Here is a 26,708-nt window from a genome sequence, read left to right on the forward strand (position 1 = left end):
ATGGCTTCAGATTCGGAGAATATGTTTTCTTGTTACTCATCCCGTTATGAATATGATTCAAATAGTTCTGAAGAAGAAAGCATACATATTTGCAATCAATTAAAGAATTTATTCCGTGTCATTTTGAGGCATCAGGGGTGGGAAATGTCGCACCCAAAAAAGGCAGAACATGGCGACAAAGCTCTGTTTAAGGAATTAATCAGCCCGTTTCCACAGGCTGATTAATTCCTTACATTTGTCGCCCTCTTCTGCCTCTTTGTGGTCCTACATGACATTTTCAAACCAAAGTACAGCTAAATGCATTGACGTGATGGAAAGACTGCTACAATGTGTCCTTTTTTTCGGTCAGGGGCGTTCCTTCAGTGACGCAGGGTGCGGACTCGTCACCAACTCAAAAACAAGACTTCCGGATTATTCAGTCTTAAAACATCAAATATAGCGTATAGCATATAGCTACACAACTTGTCCGGAGACGTCGGTTGTCCTTTAACTTTTGTTGATATATAACCGCATACGTAGGTAAGTTCTTTTGACTTGTTCGTTTCAAAAGTAGCTCCCATGCTGAAAAAAAAGTGTGAGCACCCCTATTGTAAACCATATCTGTGACTTTGGAGCAATTCTTATTTTAGTTTGATAAATGTTCGCCTCACGATGATCTTTTGACACGGAGAAGGAAAAATGGGGGCGGGGCTATCCTGGGAGATCAATACAAGCCAACAAATCAGGAACGTTCTTCCGTGTGATTGACAACCGCAGTGGCCAAGAGGGGAGGAGCGACGATTTGCGTGTGTGCACCCGAGCGTGTTTGCTTGTGCGTCAAGGGTGGGAAGCGAATAGTTGCGCGAACAGAAGGACAGAGCGGAGCGGAAAAGAGAGAAGGAAGGAAAAGCATTGAGGCAGCCGAGTGCCAAGAAGAGGCTTGGAGCCAAAATACTAAAGAGGACAAATTAGCGACGCATCATCCATGCTTGGGGGGAGAGGGGGAGGTGGACATAACTCACTTTGACTGCTTTTCACTGGATTGTTATCATCATTATTCTTATTAATATTTTTGCAACCCAGTCCATTTTGGTGTCATCGCTTGTGTGTTAGTGGAATGCGCATGTAAACGTTCCATTTGAAAAGCAACGATAGGAAACATGAACTGCCTTGTATTTTTTTTTATATGTCTTTATTTTTGTTAACGTATCCTGATTTTAAACCACCCTGAAGATTGATGCGGGTGCCTTACACATTTATACAGTTGAGACATCCTTTCCACTTTGGCTGGATTTTTTGTTTTTTTAATGGAAAGTAACATTTTATCCACTTCAAGTAAGTACTACGATTTGCCTATATTTCCCTCAAGCGCCCTTTTTTCAATGTATTTTTTCTTATAATTTAACTCCAATGGCGACGATTGTGCTTTTAATTGCCCTGTGCATGGCGGATGGAGCGCTCACCCAAATCCGCTACTCGGTACCGGAGGAGTCGGAACATGGCACGTTGGTGGGAAATATCGCCGAGGATTTGGGATTGGACCTCACCAAACTGGCGTCGCGCCGTTTCCAAGTGGTTCCCGGCTCTCGCACGCCTTACTTAGAAGTCAACGTGGAGAACGGCGTCCTGTTTGTGAAAGAGAAAATAGACCGCGAGCGAATATGTAAACAGAGCGCCAGCTGTCAACTCAACATGGAAGTGTTTCTAGAGAACCCTTTGGAGCTTTTCCGAGTTGAGATCGAGGTGTTGGACATTAACGATAACCCGCCAAGCTTCCCCGAAACGGACATCACGGTGGAAATCTCAGAAAGCGCCACTCCAGGGACGCGATTCCCGCTGGAAAGCGCCTTCGATCGGGACGTTGGCAGCAATTCTTTACGCGCGTACGACATCACCTCCAACAACTACTTCTACCTGGACGTGCAGACCCAAACGGACGGCGGCAAATTCGCCGAGCTGGTGCTGGAGAAGCCGCTGGACAGGGAGCAGCAGGCGGCTCATAGATACGTGCTGACGGCGGTGGACGGCGGACAGCCCCCCCGGACCGGCACGGCGCTTCTGGTGGTCAAAGTCCTGGACTCGAATGACAACGTGCCCGTGTTTGAGCGACCCGTTTACGCGGTCACGCTCTCGGAGAACGCACCCGCGGGTACGCCGGTCATCCAGTTGAACGCCACCGACGTGGACGAGGGACTCAACGGCGAGATCGGCTATTCTTTTAGCAACCACATCTCCAATCGCGTCAAAGACATTTTCAGCATAGACCAGCGAACCGGTCGCATCGAGGTACGCGGAGAAGTTGATTTTGAGGAGAGCGGCCTGTATCAGATTTTTGTCCAAGCTAAGGATATGGGTCCGAACGCCGTACCGGCCCATTGCAAGGTCCTGGTCACCGTCACGGACGTGAACGACAACGCGCCAGAGATCACCTTCAGCACGGTAACGGAGTCGGTGAGCGAAAAGGCAGCCCCGGGCACCGTCGTCGCTCTGCTGAGCGTGACAGACTTGGACGGAGGAGAGAACGGTCAAATGAACGTGGAGATCCTCGGCGAGGTCCCCTTCGAACTGAAATCGTCCTTCAGTAATTATTTCACCATTGTGACTGATGCGCCGTTGGACAGGGAGAAGGTGGACTCCTATTCCGTGACGGTGGTTGCCAGAGATAAAGGTTCTCCTTCTCTTGCCACCAGCAAGTCCATTAGAGTCCAGGTGTCAGATGAGAATGACAATGCTCCCACGTTCACACAAACCATCTACGATGTATACGTGACGGAAAATAACGTGCCGGGGGCGTATATACACGCAGTGAGCGCTCTGGATCCTGATGTCGGGCGGAATGCGCTGGTCAGCTATTCCATATTAGAGTGTGAGATCCAGGCCATGTCCGTCAAAACCTACGTGTCCATAAATGAGGAGACGGGGTACTTATACGCCCTGAGGTCCTTTGACTATGAACAACTGAAGGATTTCACATTTGTCGTGCAAGCAAAAGACGCAGGCACCGCGGAGCTTTCCGCCAACGCCACCGTCAAAGTTATTATCGTGGACCAGAATGACAATACCCCGCTAGTCCTAGCCCCCGTGGGGAAGAACGGTACGGCCAAGGAGCCTCTACCTCGCTCGGCTGAGCCCGGCTACTTGGTCACGCGAATCGTGGCGATGGATGCGGACGACGGAGAGAACGCCAGGCTTTCGTACAGCATCCAGAGGGGGAACGAGAATGGAATGTTCAGGATGGACTGGAGGACGGGCGAACTCCGGACGGCGAGGCGGGTTTCGGCTAAACGAGACCCCCATCGGTCTTATGACCTGCTGATCGAGGTGCGAGACCACGGTCAGCCTCCGCTGTCCTCCAGCGCCGGCGTACTGGTGGTGTTAGTGGACAGCGCGGCCGAGGGCCGCGGTCCCGTCGACCGAGGAAGTAGCGCCAAGGCCAAAGAAAGTAGCCTGGACCTGACAGTCATCCTTATCATCGCCTTGGGCTCAGTCTCCTTTATATTCCTCCTGGTCATGATTGCGTTAGCGGTACGTTGCCAAAAGGACAAAAAACTCAACATTTACACGTGCCTGACCAGCGACTGCTGCCTGGGCTGCAGCTCCTGTTGCTCCCGACAAGGCCGAGCCCGTAAGAAAAAACTGAGCAAGTCTGATATCATGTTGGTGCAAAGTGCCGTGAATATCACTGGGACGGGCACGGCTCAAGTCCCTGTGGAGGAATCAGGGAGTTTTGGGTCGCACCATCCAAATCAGAACTATTGTTACCAGGTATGTCTGACTCCGGAGTCTGCCAAAACCGACCTCATGTTCCTAAAGCCGTGTAGTCCGTCTAGGAGCACAGACAGCGACCACAAGCCAAGTGGAGCCATAGTGACAGGGTACGCAGACCAGCAGCCTGATATCCTATCCAATGGCGGTCTATTATCAAATGAGGTAAGAGACCCTTCTGGTGATTGATCTGGGAGGTTTGTTTTTGAGTTGGTGATGATTCCTGACGTGACGTCACTGAAGGAACACCCCTGACCGAGAAAGTGACACACAATGCATGTCGGGTACTTTTTTTCGTCTGAAAACTTTGTGTTGATGACAAAATTAGAAGGAAAACACATAAATAACGCGATGGTGAATCGTTGTGTGTTACACCAAGACTACTATTTGATACTAGTTGACACAAATTCCCAGCGGACAAATCAGCCCATTTCCAACGGAGCTTGTGCGCCATCTTAATATTGAGTTTTAGGACACATAAACATCCAATGTGCTTTATTCTGGCAAACCTTAGACTTTCTTCTTTCATGAGGAAAGAAGAGTTAATTCCTAAATGATATGGGTCTGGAGTTATATGAGCTTGAAATGAGGGCAGCTGTACAATGCAATACATGCGGTACATATTAGTTGATATAGCGCTTTAAGCAACAGCTGAAGCTGGAACAAAGCGGAAACAAAGCATGGACAAAAAGGGAAATGCTGCCCCCTTGTGGAAGGAAATAAAACATTGCCAGAGGTCTGACCAACGCTTTATCCGCACCCCTCGCAAGAAAAAACAAAACCAGAACAAATTCAGGGATGGCGCTCTACGTCATATTTTCAATTCCTGAATTAATTTGTGAATGGCAGTGAATGATTTAAAGGACAAGTGCCACCATTGTTTTGTTTTCCTAACTGACATCAGAAAAACTTTTTATAGCATCTAAAATAGCCAAAACACGCAGGCTGATAGTTTTAGTCAAATTCAAAACACCAATAAAAATGACTTCAAGACGTCTTGCATTGCTGGAGAATCAAAACAATGGCTTCAGATTCAGAGAATATGCTTTTTTGTTACACATCCAGTTATGAATATGATTCAAATAGTTCTGAAGAGGAAAGCATACATGTTTGCAATCGATTAAAGAAGTCCTTCCGTGCCAGTTTGTGGCAACATTGGGGGGAAATGGATCACCCAAAAAGAGGCAGAAAATGGCGTCCAAGCTCCTGTGAGGAATTAATCTGCCCGTTTCCACAGGCTGATAAATTCCTTACATGGAGCTTGGTCGCCCACCAATAAAAATGACTTCAAGTGTCCTAAAACTGCCACAAAGAACCAAACTTGCTCCAGAACCAAAACAATGGCTTCAGATTGCCAGAAGATACTTTCTTGTTACTCATCCCGTTATGAATATGATTCAAATATTCTGAAAAGGAAAGCATAAATGTTTGCAATCGATGAAAGGAGTCCATCGGTATCAATTCGAGCCGTCTGGACTCTAATGTAGCGCCCAGAAAATGCACAAGATGGCGCCCTAGCTCCGTTGGAAACGATTCACCCTTGTATTCTTTATGTAGTTTTTCTTCTAATTTCACCATCAACACAGTGTTTTCAGATGAAAAAAGTACCCAAAATGCATTGCGTGTCGCTTTCTCGGTTAGGGGCGTTCCTGACGTGATGTCACATAAGGAATCGTCTCCAACTCAAAAATAAGTCTTCATGAATATTCAGCGCAAGTCTTAAAAGGTAAAATATTGCCATAAATATGCGGTGGAATCGATGTGAAATACGCTCAGTAGAAGATATTTGAAATGATTTTACGAATTCCGGACGCAACTTGTCCTGAGGTGTCGGTTGTCCTTTAAAGTATTTAGTTTCAACTAATTGCTTTTCATTTCCACGTCATCTTGACCTTTGTTTTTGTTTTTATTTATTTTTTCAGAACAAACACCAGCGAGCAGAGCTAAGCTACATGGCGAACAGGCCAAGACGCGTAAATAGGTAAATGTTGCGAAAAAGCATCCTGTAATGTACATCTGTGTCAGCTCTCAGTCGTACAGGAGTGATCCATCGATGAAAAGGTTTCTTCAGCCGTCGTCTGTACAAATTTGAAGGTGTCGGACGTTTTGCTTCTTATCCAAGAGGCTTCGTCAGCAAACGAAAAACTTTTGCTGTTAGTTTCGGCCCTATATATATATATATATATATATATATATATATATATTCCTATTGTCCAGACGTGGCGGTGCCTGACTCTGCTATGATTGGTCCCTGCTCTCAGGTTGGGGGGAGCAGAGGACTATTTCCTGAGGCTACACTGATTACCTCTATTGTCCTGCCTAAATATGGGGTCTACGACTGGCCTGATTGCCCCATTCGCTCTGGTATCACCTCATCAGCATAACTAAGCCTATGTTGCCTAAGAAGTCAGTTGTACGAACGATCCAATTTGAACCTCACCGCAGCATGGTGATTTAGTGACGGGTTTTGCTGTTTTGTGAAAATAGCTTCTTTTACTCCCGCTTTCAAACCATCTATTTTCTTTCTCTAATATTTTAACCTCACTGTCGTCAAATGAGTGGTTGCTAGCTTTTAGCTGCATATATACTGCAGATTTTTAGTTCGCTGACGAAGCCTCTTGGATAAGAAACGAAACGTCCGACACCTTCAAAGAAGTGTACAGATGACGGCTGAAGAAACCTTTTTTTTTTTTATCTGTTACTCACGGTATGCCGCTTTGCTTTAATGAAGCGCTTATCTCCGCTCTTCCATCGCTGATAACTCTGATTACTGCAGTGGCACTCGGCATGATGAGATTGGATCAGATAGATTGTCCCTGTGCTGTTTAGATACATTATGTTAATGGCAGAAGAAGAAGAAGAAGAAGAAAAAATCTCCGCAAAGTGAATTAACTTCTGGTTCTTTCTGGTTCCAGCTCGGCATTCCAAGAGGCTGATCTGGTCAGTTCCAAAGATAGCGGCCACGGAGACAGCGAGCAGGGAGATAGCGACCACGATGCCATGAATCGAGGACTATCTTCTGGTAGGAAAAAAACAATTGGTTTGGTACACAGACACAATCTTTTGCAAAACAGTAAGCAGTAAGCATCAAACACTCATGACAAAAAGTTAGCGGACACCAGGGCAGACAACGCCTGCCCGGCCATAAAGTTGCCTGCCCCATTTTTCACATCTTGAAACATAATAAGATGACTAATCACCCCAAAAATATATATATAATAAATGGTTGCAAAGTGCAGGTAACATCCAACTTACGACCGAGTTCCGTTCCGACCAAACGGTCGTAAGTCAAAATAGTCGTAAGCCGAAATCCATTCAAAATGTTACATAGAGACTCCGAGACTAAATGACTCAAAAACTCCTCCCTCTTAAAGGACAACCGACGTCTCCGGACAAATTGCGTCCATCATTTGTAAAATGGCTTCAAATGACATCTACTGAGCGTATTTGACAAAGATTCCAGCGCATATTAAAGCTATATTTTACCTTTTAAGACTCGCGCTGAATATTCCGGAAGTCTTGTTCTTGAGTTGGTGACGAGTCCGTACGTGACGTCACTGAAGGAACGCCCCCTGACCGAAAAAAAAAGACACATTGTAGCAGTCCTTCCATCACGCCAATGCTTGTTTGGTCTGAAAACCTCATGTTGCACCAAAGAGCCGCCAGAAGTGGGCGACAAAGCTCCGTGTGGGGAATTAATCAGCCTGTTGAAACGGGCTGATTGATTCCTCACACGGAGCTTTGTCGCCATTTTCTGCCTTTTTTTGGGTGCGACATTTCCCACCCCTGATGCCTCAAAATGACACGGAATGAATTCTTGAATGGATTGCAAACATGTATGCTTTCCTCTTCAGAACTATTTGAATCTTATTCATAACTGGATGAGTAACAGGAAAGCATATTCTCCGAATTTGAAGCCATTGTTTTGATTCTCCAGTTATGGAAGACGTCTTGGCGTGACGTCACGAACAAGGGGGCGGGACCTTCTGAAACTCGCCATTTCTGAGGTCATTTTGAAGTAGTTTTGGTACACTTGAAGTCATTTTGATTGGTGTTTTGCGTTTGACTCAAAATATCCGCCTTTGGCTATTTTAGATGCTATCAAACGTTTTTCTGATGTCAGTTAGGAAAGAAAAAAAATGGTGCCGGTTGTCCTTTTTCCCCCTGATTCAGCGAAAGTTTTTTTTTTTTAATTTTGCATGAAGTAGACGCCGCCATTTTCTCAAAGCCACCCCCATCAAGGCCCCTGAAGGCATGTGGACTTAATGTTGCTCTTTGTAAATCCGTTAATGTTGAGTCCGCTCCCTGCGAGCTCAATCATTTGTTGCTGGAGACGACTCGACGGGATGTGACGCGCCTTTTAATGAGGCTGCGTCAAATGCGGCGAGTGAGCCCTCGCAAACAAATCACTTTGCTTCGGTTCTTCGTGAAATCCGTCATGTGGTCTTGGTCGGTAGCTTTACCCTCCAAATGCTCTCATTATCGGCCAATACAGACTTTGCTACTGTGACAATCAAATTGTCTTGCTGTCGAGCTAGCTAGCAAGGTAGCTAGCCAAATCGCTATCCATCCATCCATCAATGAAAAGAAGTTCAAGATAGTAGGATGCGGATTGCTTTTCAGCATTTTTGGTCACGTTTGTGTAAGCTCTCAGTCGTACAGGAGTGGGTCCATCGGTGAAAAGGTTTCTGTACAAATTTGAGGGTGTCGGACGTTTCGCTTCTCATCCAAGAGGCTTCGTCAGTGAACTAAAATTTTGCTGGTAGCTTTGGCCCTATATATATCCCTACTGTCCAGAGGTGGCGGTGCCAGACTCTGCTATGATTCGTCACTGCTCTCAGGTTGGAGGGAGCAGAGGACTAATCCCTGCGGCTCCACTGATTGCTTCTATTGTCCTGACTGATTGGCCCATTTTCTCTGCTATCACCTCATCAGCATAACAAAACCCATGTGGTAATGATCTCAGAATTCTGTTGTAAGATCCAAATTAATCCTCACCCCACCATGGCGATTTAGTGAAGGGTTTTGCTTTTTTAATAAAATAGCTTCTTTTACTCTGGTTTTCAAACCATCTATTTTCTTTCGCTAAGATTTGAACCTCATTGATGTGAAGGAGGAGACAAATATGCAAGCACCGCTTTTGATTGGGAGGAATTTGGCTGCCATTTGACTGTCACGGCTGGACAACTCTGGGGCCATTTTGCTTTTTTTTGCGCCTGTCACGGGCAGCATTTTCACAGCCTCCGCTTTGTTCAGCGGAAAGGTCGATCGGTGCTGTTGGATGGAAGCCGCGACAGTTCCACATACGCATCGACGCTCTGCTCTGCGCTGACTCTTTCTTTGCTGCTGCGAAATGTCCATTTCCTCCACGGCGACACTCATCAAGGCTAATCCAATCCAATCCAGCCATTCAATTTGGACAAAAAGCCAACCAGAGTTAAGTCGGCTGCTGGAATGCGTTGGTCCTTCTACGGGATGGAGGCTCTCACCGTTTCTGGAATGTTCCATGTCATGGCTGCTCTCTCTCTCTCTCTCTCTCTCTCTCTCTCTCACACAATATCATGTATTTGTTTAATTGCCGCCCCAGCTTGTAGCGGCCCATATCCTGTTTTCTTTTGTTTTAGCATTTTGGAATGCCAGCACCTTCTGTTGTACAAACAAGGAGCTCACCACGACATGTTTGTCAACATGTCCATCAGAAGAGCAACAGAACAGGATCCCTCTCATTGTCTGACTTTGCGTGAGAAAATAGCTGACATTTAAAACAAATAGTTGCGGAACTATTTAATTCTACTTGTATTCCTTTTTCAAGAACTGCAGCCATAATAGTTTCAGCTTCATGATTTGTTTCCTTGCTGTCTGGTGAATCTTTTATAATATATAAATATCAAGTCTTTATCTGGCTCGCGGGTGTGTGTGTATGTGTGTTTGTATGACTAGTCTTGTGAGGACCACTCCCACTTAATATCATGCGTAGTGAGGACATTTTTGACACGTGAGGACCTTTTCGCCAGTCCTCACAAGTTTTTCATTGTAAAGGCTTCTAGAGCAGGGGTGTCAAAGTCATTTTTTTTGCCACGGGTCACGTTGTAGTGATGGTTTCCTCTCGATGAATTTGGGGAACCCATTAGAATGTTTAAATCCCTTCAAATATTACATATAGAGCACACAGCAAATTCATGAATAACTCGTTTTCAAATCTGAAGTCAAGAATAATGACTTTTATTGTGGTTGACATCCAAAAATATGACATTTTGGCTCAGATTTGAGCAATCATCATGGAATTTAACAAGTTTGATTTGCTTTCGCGGGCCGAAAAAATGATGTGGCGGGCCGGATTTGGCCCGCGGGCCTTGACTTTGACACCTGTGTTCACAAATACACACTAAATGATTTTTGGTGTGGATTTTCATTTCACTTGGATACACACACTTTTTACTCACTGTGTGTGTTGTGTGTGTGTGTAGTTAATGAGAGGAAAACGTTCATACCACAAAAAGTAAAATATTTGAACCAAATTGACTACAGGGGTGAGGACTTTGAATGTAGCCATTCAGAAACCTCACTCCTGCTGTTATTTCAGTTTCAAGTCCACTTTTTATTTCTTTGTTTTTTAAGAAGTTGAAGTTGGAAATGGGCTGACATTTAGTCTTTAAATGGAACACCAGTTCTTCTCTAAACTTGTCAGCAACGGTGGCCATCACTCCTTATCTGGAGTTATCCGGACCTCACAATACCCTTGAAACAGGAATGTGGGTGTGTGTGTGCGCGTATGTGTGTGTGTGTGTGTGTGTGTATCCTTTTTTAAAGTGAATATAAATGCCCCCATTTGAGTTGAATATGCTATCTATTTTAGTAATGGAGTTTGGTATGCGGCGATGCTTCTAAATTTGCCCCAAACAACATCTCGCTGCCTCGGTTTGTGTTACTGCATTGTTTGAAGAAAGAGCAATTCGCTTGATTGCTGTATTCAAAGCAAACTGAAGGAAAGCGAAGTATCTAGTAGCAGTCTATTAGCTAGTTAGTTCCCGGTTGAGTGAAGGCCTAGCTAGCTATCTATTAGCTATCTATTAGCTAACTAGCTTTCTATGAGAGTTACTTCGCTATCTATTAGGTGTCTATTAGCTAGCTAGCTTTCTATCCAAATTACTTCAGGGTTGAGTGAAGGCCTAGCTAGCTATCTATTAGCTATCTATTAGCTAACTAGCTTTCTATCAGAGTTACTTCGCTATCTATTAGCTGCCTATTAGCTAGATAGCTTTATATCCAAATTACTTCCGGGTTGAGTGAAGGCCTAGCTAGCTATATGTTGGCTATCTGTAATCTAGCTAGCTTTCTATCCGAGTTACTTCCGGGTTGAGTGAAGGCCTAGCTAGCTATCTGTTAGCTCTCTATTAGCTAACTAGCTTTCTATCCGAGTTACTTAGCTATCTATTAGCTAGCTAGCTTTCTATCCAAGTTACTTCCGGGTTGAGTGAAGGCCTAGCTAGCTATCTATTAGCTATCTGTCTAGCTAGCTAGCTACGTAGCTGGCTAGTTATCAGCTACATGGCTACCTAGCTAGTTAGCTAACTGTCTAGCTGGCTATCTATTAGCTAGCTCGGCTAGCTTTCTATCTATTTGAGTTACTTCCGGGTTGAGTGAACGCTGGCGCATGTGGCTGCCGCTGCTCACCCACAGAAAAAAAACTGATCTTTTGACTGTAAAGTGACCTTGAGAGTTTTGAAAGGCGCTTAGAAATGAAATGGATTATTATTATTATTATTATTATTATTATTAAATAGAACATTGACTGTGTATTTCAAAGAAAAAGATTTCCATTGCATTTGATGGTTAGGAGTCGGTATAAAATGATTGTCAGTCATGACTCTGTATAAACCCGTGTAAGCACTTTTTTTCCTTCCCTAAAACCTCAATCCGCTTGCTTTTGTATTTGTGTCTGAGACTCTGTTTAGAGACAAAATCTAAACTGTATAGTTCAAGCTATCTTCAACTAATCCCCCCTGAACACAGTCTGATTAGGCTAAAACCGCTGCCATCCCGTGAAGCATGCATGTGTGTGTGTGTGTGTGTGTGTGTGTGTGCGTGTGTGTGTGTGTGTGTGTGTAATTTGTCTCATGTGTGTCAGCGGCGGTCAGCAAAGGGGGAATTTGCTTTGTTACAAAGCGGATTAATTTGGCTTGCCGTCACTAACAGCTTGGAAAAGCGCCACGGGGTCCTAAAGAGAGAAGGCTTTCTTATGAAATATTAACCAACAAGCCATAAATATAACTTCTTATTATATTTTAATATAGTGCGCACACGAGAAGGAAACAACTAACCTTGTTGGCTTGATAAATATACACGCACACCTACCTACCTACCTAACTACCTACCTACCTAGACTACTAATTGCTGGCTAGCTAGCTAGCTATTTAGACAGCTAAGAGAGAGCAAATAGATAGCTAGCTACATAGCCAGCAACGGTGACCCCGTTCAACCGGGAATAATGCAAATAGATTGTTAGCTACCTAGCTAATAGATAACTAATAGCTAGCTAGCTAGTTAGACAATTAATACATAGCAAATAGATAGCAAATATATAGCTAGCTAGGTAACCAGCAAAGGCTAGCTAGCTTGCTAGTTATCTATTAGATTTAGCTAGTTAGACAGCTAAGAGATAGCAAATAGATAGCTAGCTAGGTCGCCAGCAACGATGACCCCGTTCAACCGGGAATAATGCAAATAGATCGTTAGCTACCCAGCTAATAGATAACTAATAGCTAGCAACTAGCTAGTTAGACAACTAATACATAGAAAATAGATAGTGAATATATAGCCAGCTAGGTAACCAGCAAAGGTGACCCCGTTCAACTGGGAATATAGCTAGCTATCTAGCTAGATAACTTGATCTATTTGAGTTATTCCCGGTTGAATGGGGTCACCGTTGCTGGCTACCTAGCTAGCTATCTATTTGCTATCTATTAGCTGTCTAGCTAGCTATTAGCTAGCTAGCTTGCTAGTTATCTATTAGTTATCTGTTAGCTAGTTAGCTAACACTTACAACTAACTGTCTTTCTGACCAAGTTGTCAATCCCCAATTTTATGTTCCTCATCAAGTGTTTAATGCGGATGAAAGCGGCCACTCCATTCCATCAACGACCATCACAAAGGTCAATAAAACCACTTTTTTATACAGTACAGTTCATTTTTTTAATTATAATACCATAGCACATTTATTATACATAAAATATAAGGTATATCAGAATCAGAATCAGAATCAGAATCATCTTTATTGCCAAGTATGTAGGACACACAAGGAATTTGTTTCCGGTAGAACACGCTGCACTAGTATCGTTGTCAAAAAAACTGCTAAGTGGCACTATACAGTTCCATTTTGGCTACTGTTGAAAGAGTTCAAAGAGTTAATGGCTTGGGGGAAGAAGCTGTTTAAATGTCTGCTGGATTTGGTGCGCATGGATCGGTAGCGCCTGCCTGAGGGGAGTAGCTGGAAAAGGTGGTGGGCAGGGTGCGGAGGGTCCAGTAGGATTTTCCGCGCCCTAGTTTGGATTCTTGCAGTGTGCAAGTCCTCGAGAGTGGGTAGGGCGGTGCCAATGATTTTTTCCGCCGTCCTAACTGTCCGTTGAAGTCGGATTTTGTCCATTTTTGTGGCGGCCCCGAACCAAACGGTGATGGAAGAACACAGGATGGATTCGATGACAGCCGTGTCGAAATGTTGCAGCACCTCCTGTGGCAGGCCATGCTTCTTTAGCAGCCTCAGGAAGTACATTCTCTGTTGGGCCTTTTTCAGGATAGAGTTGGTGTTGACCTCCCACTTCATGTCCTGGGAGACTGTGATTCCCAGGAACTTGAAGGTCTCAACGGTTGACACCAGGCAGTTGGATAGTGTGAGGGGTAGCTGTGGTGATGGATGTTTCCTGAAGTCCACCATCATCTCAACTGTCTTGAGCGTGTTCAGCTCCAGGTTGTGACGGCTGCACCAGAGCTCCAGCTGCTCCACTTGTTGTCGCTACGCAGACTCGTCGCCGTCTTTGATGAGACCGATGACCGTGGTGTCGTCTGCCAACTTTATGAATTTGACAGCTGGGTGCGAAGAGGTGCAGTCGTTCGTGTAGAGAGAGAAGAGCAATGGAGAGAGGACGCATCCCTGCGGGGCTCCAGTGCTCGTGGTTCGTGTTGTGGATGATATATTTCCCAGTCTGACCTGTTGTGTCCGTCCTGTCAGGAAGCTGAGGGTCCACTGGCAGATCGTGGCGGACACACCAAGCTGGAGAAGTTTGGGGCTGAGGAGTTCTGGGATGATGGTATTGAACGCAGAGCTGTAGTCCACAAACAGGATCCTTGCGTAGGTTCCAGTGTTGTCAAGGTGGTCGAGGATGTGGTGCAGTCCGATGTTGACCGCATCCTCCACAGACCTGTTTGCCCGGTAGGCAAACTGAAGAGGATCTAGCAGAGGTCCGGTGATGTTCTTTAGGTGGTTCAGCACGAGGCGTTCAAAGGACTTCATGACCACAGACGTCAGAGCGACAGGTCTATAGTCGTTCAATCCCGAGGGTGCTGGTTTCTTTGGAACTGGGACGATAGTAGACTGTTTGAAGCAGGGTGGGACTTCACACTGCTCCAGGGATCTGTTAAAGATTTGTGTGAAGACCGGAGCCAGCTGGTCAGCGCAGACTCTCAGGCAGGAGGGGGACACTCTGTCAGGTCCTGCAGCTTTCTTGATCTTTTGCTGCTTGAAGAGCCGTCTAACGTCCAGTTCGTGGATCTGTAGGGCAGAGGGCGGAGATACGGTAGTTTCTGGTAATGGTGGGCAGACCGGGGAAATGGTGGTGTCCTTTTCAAATCGGCAAAAGTATGTATTTAACTCATCAGCCATACCATTGTTGTACACTGCTTGGGGGGAAGGTAAACGATAATTTGTTATTGCTTTCAGGCCATTCCACACCGATGCAGAGTCGTTAGCGGAGAACTGTTTGTTAAGCCTCTCCGCATAACGTTTCTTTGCGATGTTAATTTCCTTCGTCAGTCTGTTTCGGGCGAGTTTGTAAACTGCTCGATCACCGCTTTTAAATGCGGATTCTTTCTCTTTCCTAAGCTGCCTGAGTTTGGGAGTGAACCATGGCTTGTTGTTGTTGAATGAGCGGAAGGACTTTGTTGGTACACACATGTCCTCACAGAAACTGATGTATGATGTTACAGTGTCTGTGTATTCATCCAATGTGCCCGTTGAAGTTTCAAAGACGCTCCAATCAGTGCAGTCTAAGCATTCTTGTAGCGATAACTTTGCTTCATCTGTCCATGTTTTAACTGTCTTGACTACTGGTTTTACACATTTGAGTTTCTGTTTGTATGTGGGAATCAAGTGGATTAAATAGTGGTCAGAAAGACCCAATGCTGCATGCGCAACAGACCGGTATGCGCCTTTGAGCGCTGTGTAACAATGATCTAGAATGTTTTCTCCTCTGGTGAAACAGTCAATATGCTGCTTATATTTGGGAAGTTCACGGTTCAAACGTGTTTGATTAAAATCGCCCAAAATGATCAGGGGTGATTCTGGATATTTTAGTTCGAGATGGTTTACATGGTCCGCTAGTGTTTGTATACACGCGTTAGCATTAGCTTGTGGCGCGATGTACACGGCAACGAGAATAAAGGAAGCGAACTCACGTGGCGAGTAGAATGGCTTGCAGTTGAGAGACAGCGATTCCAAACCAGGGCTGCAGTGTGCGTCGAGCATCGTGACATCGGTGCACCATTCTTCGTTGATGTAGAAGCATAGTCCACCGCCTTTGGATTTCCCCGATTGCTCCGTATCACGGTCGGCCCGAAGGAGACGGAATCCGGGTAGGTGTAGTGCGGAATCCGGGTGGCGGTCACTGAGCCAAGTCTCAGTGAAGCACAGCGCAGCAGAGCGGGCAAACGTTTTATTGGTCTTTGTGAGAAGCAGAAGTTCGTCCATCTTGTTTGGTAGTGAGCGTAGATTAGCGAGGTGGATCGATGGGAGCGGCGTTCGAAATCCACGCTGCCGAAGCTTGACGAGAACGCCGGCTCGCTTCCCCCTCTTACGCCGGCGTCTCAAAGCTCCGTATAGAGCTGCTACGCCGCTCGCGAGCAGCCCCGAAAAACCTTGTAGATTTTGGTGTGTCGGTGAAAATAGTCCAAGAGTGGATTCCCCAATGCTCAGTAACTCTTCCCTCGTGTAACTGAGTCGCGTAGGATCGCAAAAAACAAATGAAAATGACAAAACCAGGAACAAGTATTAGGTGTAGTTTTAAGGCTTAGACAAGTAGAAAGTAGAAAATGCTGTTTTATGGGGACCTGCAAACGGATTATTCTCATTTTAATGGTTTCCTATGGGAAATTAATTTTTGGCATACACACTTTTGGCCTCACACACTCTGTCTGGGAACCAAATAAGTTCGTAAGCCACGTTATCACTGTATGAGCGTTTTAGCTACTTGATTGCCGTCATTGCCGCCCCCCCCCCCCCCCCGCTCGTTTCCCTGTAGGCGTTTATATTATTGTAATAATCTATTAATAAGCAGGAAATACTCCGTTGCATCTCATTATTTGAACAAGCGTCGGGTGCACACGGTGCGTACGCATCTCTTTTTCAAATGAATGCGTGGGTGTCGTCTCCGAAGGGTTGACATTTATTGTGCGGCTGTCTTTGATCTCAATGATGGGGAAATGCAAAGCCCTCGTTTGAAGAATCAAAGAGCGCCGTGTGCCAAAGTAGCGAGTGGAAGACGTTTAATTCCTGGTTCACAGCGCTCCGAACCTTTCAAACCTAAAATGGCCCCCATTTTCTTGCCGATTCCTCTCCAGGCGCCGATCTGTTCTCGAACTGCACCGACGAGTGTAAAGCTCTGGGCCACTCGGATCGCTGCTGGATGCCAAGTTTCTTAGCCGCAGATGGGCGGCAGGGCCCGGATTACCGCAGCAATCTCCATGTGCCGGGTATGGACTCCGTTCCGGACATCGAGGTATTTCAAAGCCATCACAGCACACCTCCGAATCACCTTATTACCAGTGGCGGGCCGTCAGGGCCTGCAAGGCCTTCTCTGCTGGCCTGAAAAATATCTGAATCACAGACTGATTGATTATATTTTGTCCATACATTTTTTTCCATCAGTTTATTATGTTTTAATTTTTTTATTTCATTTTTTAATTATTTATTATTTATTATTACATCTACCTTTACCCTTATATTTATATTTATATTTATATTTATATTTATATTTATATTTATATTTATATTTATATTTATATTTATATTATTTTCTTAATGCCTTTTAAAAAAGTGACTTTGAGACAATGCAGTTACTCAGTGGTGTGCAAGGCCTTCTCTGCTGGCCTAAAAATATCTGAATCACAGACTGATTGATTATATTTTGTCCATAAATTTTTTTCCATCAATTTATTATTTTTTCATTTTTTTTATTTTGTATTTTAATTTTTGTATTTATGATTTAGTATTTATTATTACCTTTACCTTTACATTTATATTATATATTCATTTATATATATTTATATTTATATTATTTTCTTAATGCCTTTTAAACAAGTGACTTTGAGACAATGCAGTTACTCAGTGGCGGGCCATCAAGGCATGCAAGGCCTTCTCTGCTGGCCTAAAAATATCTGAATCAAAGACTGATTGATTATATTTTGTCCATAAATTATTTCCCATAAATGTTTGTATTATTTATTTATGTATTATTTATTTATTTGTTATGTATTTGTGTATTCTTTATTTATTGTTTATTTATATTATTTTCTTAATGCCTTTTAAAAAAAGTGACTTTGAGACAATGCAGTTACTCAGTGGTGTGCAAGGCCTTCTCTGCTGGCCTAAAAATATCTGAATCACAGACTGATTGATTATATTTTGTCCCTAAATTTTTTTCCATCAATTTATTATTTTTTCATTTTTTTTATTTTATATTTTAATTTTTGTATTTATGATTTAGTATTTATTATTACCTTTACCTTTACATTTATATTATATATTCATTTATATTTATATTTATATTTATATTTATATTTATATTTATATTTATATTTATATTTATATTTATATTATTTTCTTAATGCCTTTTAAAAAAGTGACTTTGAGACAATGCAGTTACTCAGTGGTGTGCAAGGCCTTCTCTGCTGGCCTAAAAATATCTGAATCACAGACTGATTGATTATATTTTGTCCATAAATTTTTTTCCATCAATTTATTATTTTTTCATTTTTTTTATTTTGTATTTTAATTTTTGTATTTATTATTTAGTATTTATTATTACCTTTACCTTTACATTTATATTATATATTCATTTATATATATTTATATTTATATTATTTTCTTAATGCCTTTTAAAAAAGTGACTTTGAGACAATGCAGTTACTCAGTGGCGGGCCGTCAAGGCATGCAAGGCCTTCTCTGCTGGCCTAAAAATATCTGAATCAAAGACTGATTGATTATATTTTGTCCATAAATTATTTCCCATAAATGTTTGTATTATTTATTTATGTATTATTTATTTATTTGTTATGTATTTGTGTATTATTTATTTATTCTTTATTTATTGTTTATTTATATTATTTTCTTAATGCCTTTTAAAAAAAAGTGACTTTGAGACAATGCAGTTACTCAGTGGTGGGCAAGGCCTTCTCTGCTGGCCTAAAAATATCTGATTAACAGGCTGATTGATTATATTTTGTCCATAAATTCTTTTCTTTCCAGGACCCACAGAATATTGAGTTTTAGGACGACATTAACATTCAATGCAGCGTAAGAAACCGTAGACTCTCTTCTTTCATCAGAAAAAAAGAATTAATTCCTAATTGACATGGGTCTGGAGTTATATGAGCTTGAAATGAGGGCAGTTGTCCAAAATACAATGCAATACACCCATATTGGTTTATATAGCGCTTTAACAACAGCTGAAGCTGGAACAAAGCGCTAACGTGGACAAAAGGAAAATGCCGCCCCTTTGTGGAAGGGGAAAAACATTGCCAGAGGCCATGGCCAGCGCTTTATCGGCACCCAATCATGAAAAAGCAAAAGCAAGACAAATTCGAGAATGTCAATTCCCGAATAAATCCGTGAATGGCAGTGAATGAGTTAAGAAAGGTCGGAAATGCTTCCCAATCCAGTTCAAGTTCAATCTTCTTTGCGGTGTGAAAAAGCGACATCTGACCCCAAATTATGAATCCACACGTTCATGGTAAAAACTCAACATTTTAATGACAATATGTCTTTCTTCGCACGTTATTTTCCTAGCTAACGGGAGCCGCTAGTAAATCACAGCACACTTTACAGTTTACATTTACAGTCGCAGCTTGGATTGGTTCAGACATAGCACTACTGAAGGCCCGGGGGTGATTTGCACAGCCCGCCACTGCCTTGTGAATATTTGCATTTTATGTGTCACGAATGCCTGCCCTATATATATATTCTGAGATATGGCCAACCAATTAGGGGTAACGAACAATCATCCAAATTCAATTTTCTCCCTGAATTGGCTGGCGGAAAGAAGCGTGAAATTAATTTTGGATTTGGCCCGTGTTCTGGCTTCTTGTCAAAGTGTTTAACTAACCCTTCCCTCTTGCTAAAAGCATCTCCCGCAGTAACCCCCTTACATACATTATATGCGAAAACGCTGCTACAGTCCTTTAAAGGACAACCGACGCCTCCGGACAAGTTGTGTCCAGAATTTCTAACATCACTTCAAATGACTTCGCCTGAGCGTATTTTACAAACATTCCACCACATATAGCGATATTTTACCTTTTAAGACTCACGCTGAATATTCAGCTTTCCTCTTCAGAACTATTTGAATCATATTCATAACTGGATGAGTAACATGAAAGCATATTCTCCGAAGCCATTGTTTTGATTCTCCAGCAATGCAAGACGTCTTGGCGTGACGTCACGAAGAAGGGGGCGGGACCTTCTGTAACTGGCCATTTCCGGGTTCATTTTGAAGGCAGTATTTCTTAAAGGACAACCGACACCATTTTTTTGTTTCCTAACTGACATCAGAAAAACGTTTCATAGCTTCGAAAATAGCCAAAACACGCAGGCTGATATTTTTAGTCACATGCAAAACACCAATAAAAATGACTTCAAGTGTCCCAAAACTGCCACAAAATGAGCTCGGAACTGGGCAGATTCAGAAAGTCCCGCCCCCTTGTTTGTGACGTCACGCCAAGATACTCCTTCACAAACTGCCTTGCTCCAGATTCAAAACAATGGCTTCAGATTCGGAGAAGATGCTTAGGATTCAAATAGTTCTGAAGAGGAAAGCATACATGTTTGCAATCGATTCAAGAAGTTCTTCCGTATCAATTTTTTTATGTATTAGCTAGCTGCCTAGCTAGCAATATATTTGCTATCTATTAGCTACCTACCTAGCTGGCTATCTATTTGCGAGCCATTCGCTATCCATTAGCTATCTGTCTAGCTAGCTAGCTATGTAGCTGGCTATTTATTAGCTATATGGCTATCTAGCTACTTAGCTAACTATCTAGCTGGCCATCTATTAGCTATCTGTTAGCTAGCTGGCTAGCTTTCTATCTATTTGAGTTACTTCCGGGTTGAATGAACGCTGGCGCATGTGGCTGCCACTTCTCACCCGCAGAAAAACCAATCCTGTGACTGTAAAGTGACCTTGAGTGTTTTGAAAGGCGCTTAGAAATGTAATGGATTAATATGGATTATTATTGTAGCGCCCAGAAAATTGTCGGTAATGGACTGATTTGCCCGCTGGGAATTTGTGTCAACTTACACCTTCTTTATGCGTGTTGCCTAAATTGGCTGCAACACACGACGATTGACCATTGCGTTATTTCTGTCGTTTTCCTTCTAATTTCGCCACTAACACAATGTTTTCGGATGAAAAAAAAGTACCCAAAATGCATTGTGTGTCGCTTTCTTGGTAAGGGGTGTTCCTTCCGTGACGTCACGTAGGGCATTGTCATCAACTCGAAAACAAAACTTCATGAATATTCAGCGCGAGTCTTAAAAGGTCAAATAGAGCTTTAATATGCGCTGGAATCTTTGTAAAATGCGCTCGGTAGAAGTCATTTGAAGTCGTTTTACAAATGATGGACGCAACTTGTCGGTTTTCCTTTAAAAACTAAATCGACCGCCATCTTGCCTTGCAAAATGGCTTGTTGACGTTCACTCGATGAAGAAGAAAAATAGCTGCTTGGTGAAGTTGCTGATGAATCTTATTGTCATTCAGCGGTCGTCTATGGAGCTGAGGGGGAGGAGTGGGATTAAAAAAAAACATTTGAAGATGATTGAGGGGAGGCAACAAAAAAAAGGTTGGGCAAATGGCACATTTCCTATGAAATTGCCGTTTCCAAATTGTCATTCAAAGGCCACAAAAGAGATACATTGTCAATCACGGCAATTTGCTGATAATGCTTAATTATAATTTCGTCAAGCTGCGACTGAAGAGTCGACCCTCCCTCCCTCCCACCACCCATCAGCAGACACAGCTCGCTGGAATTATCAAACTGTCACAACCCCGCCGCTTTCTTAGCGCAATCATTTAAAACCACAGCTTGCTGTTAAGAACAGCAGGGGGGGGGGGGGGGGATTGACTTCTTTCATTTTAATTAATGCTGCAGCCATGGTCCATACTTTCCGTACCATTTTTCACCCGTCATCAAACATTCATCATTACAAAAATTAATGAATACCGTATTTAGGTAGGTTGGCTTTTTCTAATGCGACATTTTCCAATGTATAATGTGCAACGGTGTATAGAATATCTATTTTTATCCTTTCACCCCCCCCCCCCCCAGCCCATCCCCTTTCAAATTGCTGCTGTGAACTGCAAATGTCCCCATTGTGGGACGAATAAAGGTTTTCTGATTCTGATTGTGATAAGCCGCACCCCCTAGAAATGGTGTATGTTGAAACGTTTTCCATATATAAGTCGTAACGGAGTATAAAGTGCACCTTCACTGAATAAAAACAAAAATCCAAATATAATATGTAAATATACAGGTAACATCCAAGTTACAACCGGGTTCTGTTCTGACAAAACGGTCGTAAGTTGAAATCCATTTAAAGTGGCCGACGTCACATTTACACGACAGGATAGTATATGATGTCAATCTGTTTTTTTTAAGCAACATTTTCTATTGAATACTATTATATGCCAAACTGTTTACAGTTCATTTATAAATTTGGTAACTTTTAGTGTCATTTTTATCATTTTATATTTCTATATTTTTATGACTGTATAACTGTACGTGTAATGTATACAAAACTGTTTACTGTACAGTTCATTTGTAAATGTTATACTTACCTTTCAGTGTTGTTTTTATCATTTTATATTTCATATAAATATTATCAGTTTTTAGTACTGTATAATGTTACCTGTAATGTATACAAAACATTTATAAATGTTATACTTACCCTATTAAGGGCCAAAAGAGGTCGCCCGACACACACCCTCGGATTCAGGTAACGAAAAGCAGTGTACAGTACTACAGGAGATGTTGCCGAGATGGTATCTGCAGTGTATTATAATATTAATAATAATAATAACAACAACAACAACAACGGTAACAATAATAATAATAATAATAATACATTTCATTTATAAGGACTGTATTGAGTGTCATCAGCCAGTAGATTGCTGTGCGAGTGTGTGACATGCTGTCTGGCCAAAAGTGTAGCACGCGTAGCCGGCGTAGGATTTTTAAAAAAGGGGTCTGGCGAGTGGTCGTAACTCACGCGGTTGTAACTTGGATGTTACCTGTATATTTTTTTCCAAATACAGTAAAGTCTCGTTATATCGCTAGTACTGCTTATTACGATACTATTTCTATGAACTCAAGGAGAAAATTACATGCCCGCAGGATCGGATATATCGATAGTCTGGTTATATTGATATTTTTTCCGACTCCCGAGAATATCGATATAACCAGACTTTACTGTATAAGGCACACTCACATTATAAGGCGCTACAGTAGCGGCTATGGTTATTCACTACTTTTTCTACTGGGGAAATGGAGTTGCTAGCTGCTGACAGCAGTTGGAAGACCTGAGCTGCTGTGGCTCAATGTGACTTCACATATGAGGCGCACCTACGTATAAGGCGCAGGGTCATCTTTTGAAGAAAATCAAGGCTTTTAGGTGCGCCTTATACACCCTAAAATACGGTAAATACATTTTTTTTTCAACCGTGTGATGGCTGCTGATGATAAAGCGCACACAGTGAACCTTTTGTCCATTCACACTCTACTTTCATGGCCTAGTTCAGTTTATTTATTTATTTATTTATTTTCTGTGGCAGCGATTCTCAGCCATTCATGGAAAAACTCTCTATTTGACTTATTTTTGTCCTCTCTCTAATGACTCTCTCTAATGACTACAATGTCACAAGATGAGACAAAAGTCCTAGCGAATCAATGAATCATAATAAGTGTCACCGATTATATTACACAGCTACAGTACATCTCGACCTGAGGGGTGCTATGTGTAACCTGGGTTGGTGTTTTCAAAATAAAATCATCAAATATAATATGTAAAAATATAAATGTCAGGCACACCAGATTATAAAGCGCGACAGTAGCAACTGGGGTTACACACAATTTCTTCTACAGGGGAAAATTGACTGAGTGACTACTGACAGCCGTTGCCAGACCTGTTGTGGCTCAATATGACTTCACATATCATGCGCACCTGCGTATAAGGTGCAAGGTCATATTTTGAAGGAAATCGAGGCTTTTGGGTGCGATTTATACAACGGAAAATACGGCACAATTGTTGTTACAAACAGTAACATGAAATCAGGAATTAACAGAAAATAGAATAGAAAGAGAGGGAGAGACCAGGACAAACATTGTCCAGAGGGCTTCGATGCCACATAATCCGATTTTGATTCCTTCTTTTCCAATTGTTGAGATGTCCATTTTCTGTATTCTGCCTTTATCGCCACATTTCCCACGAACGCCGCTCCTCTAAAACCCTCTCAAACTCGATCACGTAAGCCCTTATGCAAATGAGTGCGGTGGTGGCAGAGTGGGTGGTTGGCGTGGTTAAAAGGCAACAGCAGTCGCTGCTGAAGTGGGGAAGGGGCTGGGGTAGGACTGAGGGAGGCAAACAACAGTAGCGGCGGAAGGGATAGAACCATGACAACAAGAGAATTAAGCCCTCAGTGGTTGTAAAACTGAGTTGGATCGAACCCTAGGGGGTTGGGTGAGTCGGTTTTAGGGGTTCGGTGAATCCGCCGGCGCAGAGTCTGGTCTGCAGTTAGTCGGCACAGTCACTGATGGTTCTAAAACTGGGTTGGATCGAACTTTAGGGGTTCGGTGGATCCTCCGGTGCAGAGTCTGGTCTGCGAGTTAGTGGACACAGTCATTGAAAGAAGGATTTGGTGAATGAGCATATGACCAGTGGGGTTCGGTGCCTCCAACGAGATTAAGAACCATTTAGAACCATCAGATTATAGAGTCTAATCTGATCAAGTCACTGATACGCAGACTCTTTTGCCCCAGGAGATACACGCCCGGGTCTGGTTTTGGTATAATGCTGAGGGTCGGATGATAGCCAGAGCTCAGAGCTATGAAAACTCAGACACCATTGAGGAGAAGGGGGTGGAAGACTGAAGAAGGGGGTGGGAAACAGAGACTTTTTCAACTTTGTTTGAGTCCCACCGCATTCTTTTGTGGACGACCTTAAAAAATCGCCCGTGCGATAGTCACAAAACGACCCGTCCCCTCCCCTTTGCCGACGGTATTCCCATCACGTCGTTCCCCACTTATTATCCACGAACCATTTCACAAGAATTGAAGTAGACCATCTGAGGATGGTGGAAAGGGAGACATCCTCTCAGTCATTGTTGCCCGTGGGCCGTGTGAATCAGGCCATAACGACGTGCTGTTTTTCATTCCTTTTTGTTTCCCGCCTCGTCTTCCTCAGACAAAAACTTTCAATCCCACAACTCGCCGCCCCTTCACCCAAACCCTGAACGCTTTCAACAGCACAAAGCTAACCAGAACGTGTGTTTTTCTTTGCTTCTTCCAGAGAGGGAAAAGCTTTACTAGTTCCTTTCGTACTGACATTCCGGAGACTGCATGAATTTGCACATCCGTGGCCCACCCCCAACAATCAAGATGATGCCGTCCCAGATAACCTCACCCAAAATTCGGATGAGGGACAAAATGAGCCTCACGTGTCCTTCGTCCACTGGAATTTATTGGAGAAAAGGCTGAAGGGGGAGCCTAAACCTTTGGTGACAAAGACGCGGAGGATGGTAGACGGAACAAATCGCCTTACCGGGGAGAGTCTCATTGTCTCAGCAGGACTGAGAATTTGAAACTAAACAAAGGATGGACTGAAGGCTCCGGACAGAGGGACGCCCATTCCACTTGGATCTATTTTCTCTCCGTTTTTGTGTGAGCCTGTTTACAGCACTGATGTACATTTTTCAGACAACTCAAAAGCAGACATTCACAGAAGGACAAGCTGCTACTGAGCCCTTTAGGCGATCGGAATCAGACGGCAAACTGTACAGGAAGCTTTTGTGTGCATTTCGCCATTTTTATTCCAGAATTTACTCTTTTTGGTGATGATGTGTCTCTGTACCACTCTGCTTCAATGAGGAAAAGGTCTCTTCGGTCGTCGTCTGTACTTCTTTGAAGGTGTTGGACGTTTCACTACTAATCTAAAGAGCTGCGTCAGTTGTGCTGGTAACCCTAATGGACGAGTGGTGGCCATTCCAGACTGTGCTGTGTTAGGTCCCGGCTCTAAGGTTGGGGGAGCAGTGGCTACACCCTGAAGCTAATCTGATTACTCTTTGGTTCTGTCTGATTCCGTTCTATGACTGCTTCTGATTGCCCCCTATTCTCCGGTATTACCTCATCCGCATGACTAAGCCAACGTGGTAAAGATCTAAGAAGTCTGTTGGAAGCACAGTCTAAATGAAACCTTAAACCACAATGGCGATTTAGTGAAGGGTTTTTCTGTTTTACAAAAATTGCTTATTTTACTCCTGTTTAAAAACCATCTCGATACCACGTAGGCTCGGTCATGCTAACAAGGTGAAATCAGTGCCAGGGACAATAGAGGTAATCAGACTTCTTGAGCCGATAGAGGCAATCAGACTTCTTAGGCCGATACCACGTAGGCTTTGTCATACTAATGAGGTATAACCAGGGCAATGAGGTGAAACCAGGGCCGGGGATAGACCAATAGAGGTAATCAGATTGGTTTCAGGGAAGTTTCATTTATACCGTGCTTACAACAGACTTCTTAGGCTGATACCACGTAGGCTTAGTCATGCTAATGAGGTGAAACCAGAGCCAGGGATAGACCAATAGAGGTAAACAGATTGACTTCATGGAGCGAACCACTGCTCCCCCAACCTTAAAGCAGGGACCTATCAGGGCAAGGCGGCTTCTGTCCATTGGGGATATAGGGCCAGAGTTACCGGCACAACTTCAGTTTGCTGACGAAGCTCTTTGGATGAGGAGCGAAACGTCTGACACCTTCAAATTCGTACAGATGACGGCTGAAGAAACATTTTCCCCGATGGACCACTACCGTACCGTACCGTGACTGAAAGCCTTTGCAGACACTCTGCTACAACATTGTCAAGAAATGTTGTTTTCCCCATTTTTATTTTAGTTTTTTATACAATTATTTCTTCTTATTCTTGCCATGATGACCTTTTTGTCACCGACCAAGTTGAAGCGAGCACTCAAAAAAAAAAAAAAAAGAAAAGATAAGTGACTTATAAAATGGATGTATGTTTTTTTCACCACCACTTTTGTGGGCTTTGACAGTTGTTCTTCAAGCAACGAGTAGTGACAAGTGTTTACTGTACTCTTAAAAAACATTCAAGCTTCAATATAAAACTACATATATATATATAAATAAAAATCTATTAATCTGTATTTACTTGTTATGGAAGCGCGTTTCCTGGGTTGCCAATTCAGCTTTGAAC

General features: G+C 43.1%; 1 protein-coding gene across 2 annotated transcripts in view; it reads left to right on the plus strand.

The window, feature by feature from the left end:
* Positions 1–697: 697 nt before the first annotated feature.
* pcdh10b (protocadherin 10b) overlaps positions 698–26,708 on the plus strand; it is a 26,977-nt gene continuing 966 nt past the window's right edge. Inside the window, exons 1-5 of one of the 2 annotated variants that reach the window (XM_088991197.1) lie at positions 701–3,909; positions 5,667–5,725; positions 6,660–6,766; positions 16,573–16,730; positions 24,788–26,708. The exon at positions 24,788–26,708 is cut by the window's right edge and continues 966 nt beyond it. In XM_088991197.1, the coding sequence (XP_088847323.1) occupies positions 1,390–3,909; positions 5,667–5,725; positions 6,660–6,766; positions 16,573–16,730; positions 24,788–24,841 (2,898 nt within the window). In that variant the 5' untranslated portion in view covers positions 701–1,389 and the 3' untranslated portion in view covers positions 24,842–26,708. Of the gene's footprint in view, positions 3,910–5,666; positions 5,726–6,659; positions 6,767–16,572; positions 16,731–24,787 lie in introns of those variants that run through there. The other variant, XM_088991198.1, reaches the window with a different exon arrangement.

Source organism: Hippocampus bargibanti, linkage group LG02, assembly GCF_051943395.1.
Source record: "Hippocampus bargibanti isolate YZ-2025 linkage group LG02, ASM5194339v1, whole genome shotgun sequence".
NCBI classification, from domain to species: domain Eukaryota; kingdom Metazoa; phylum Chordata; class Actinopteri; order Syngnathiformes; family Syngnathidae; genus Hippocampus; species Hippocampus bargibanti.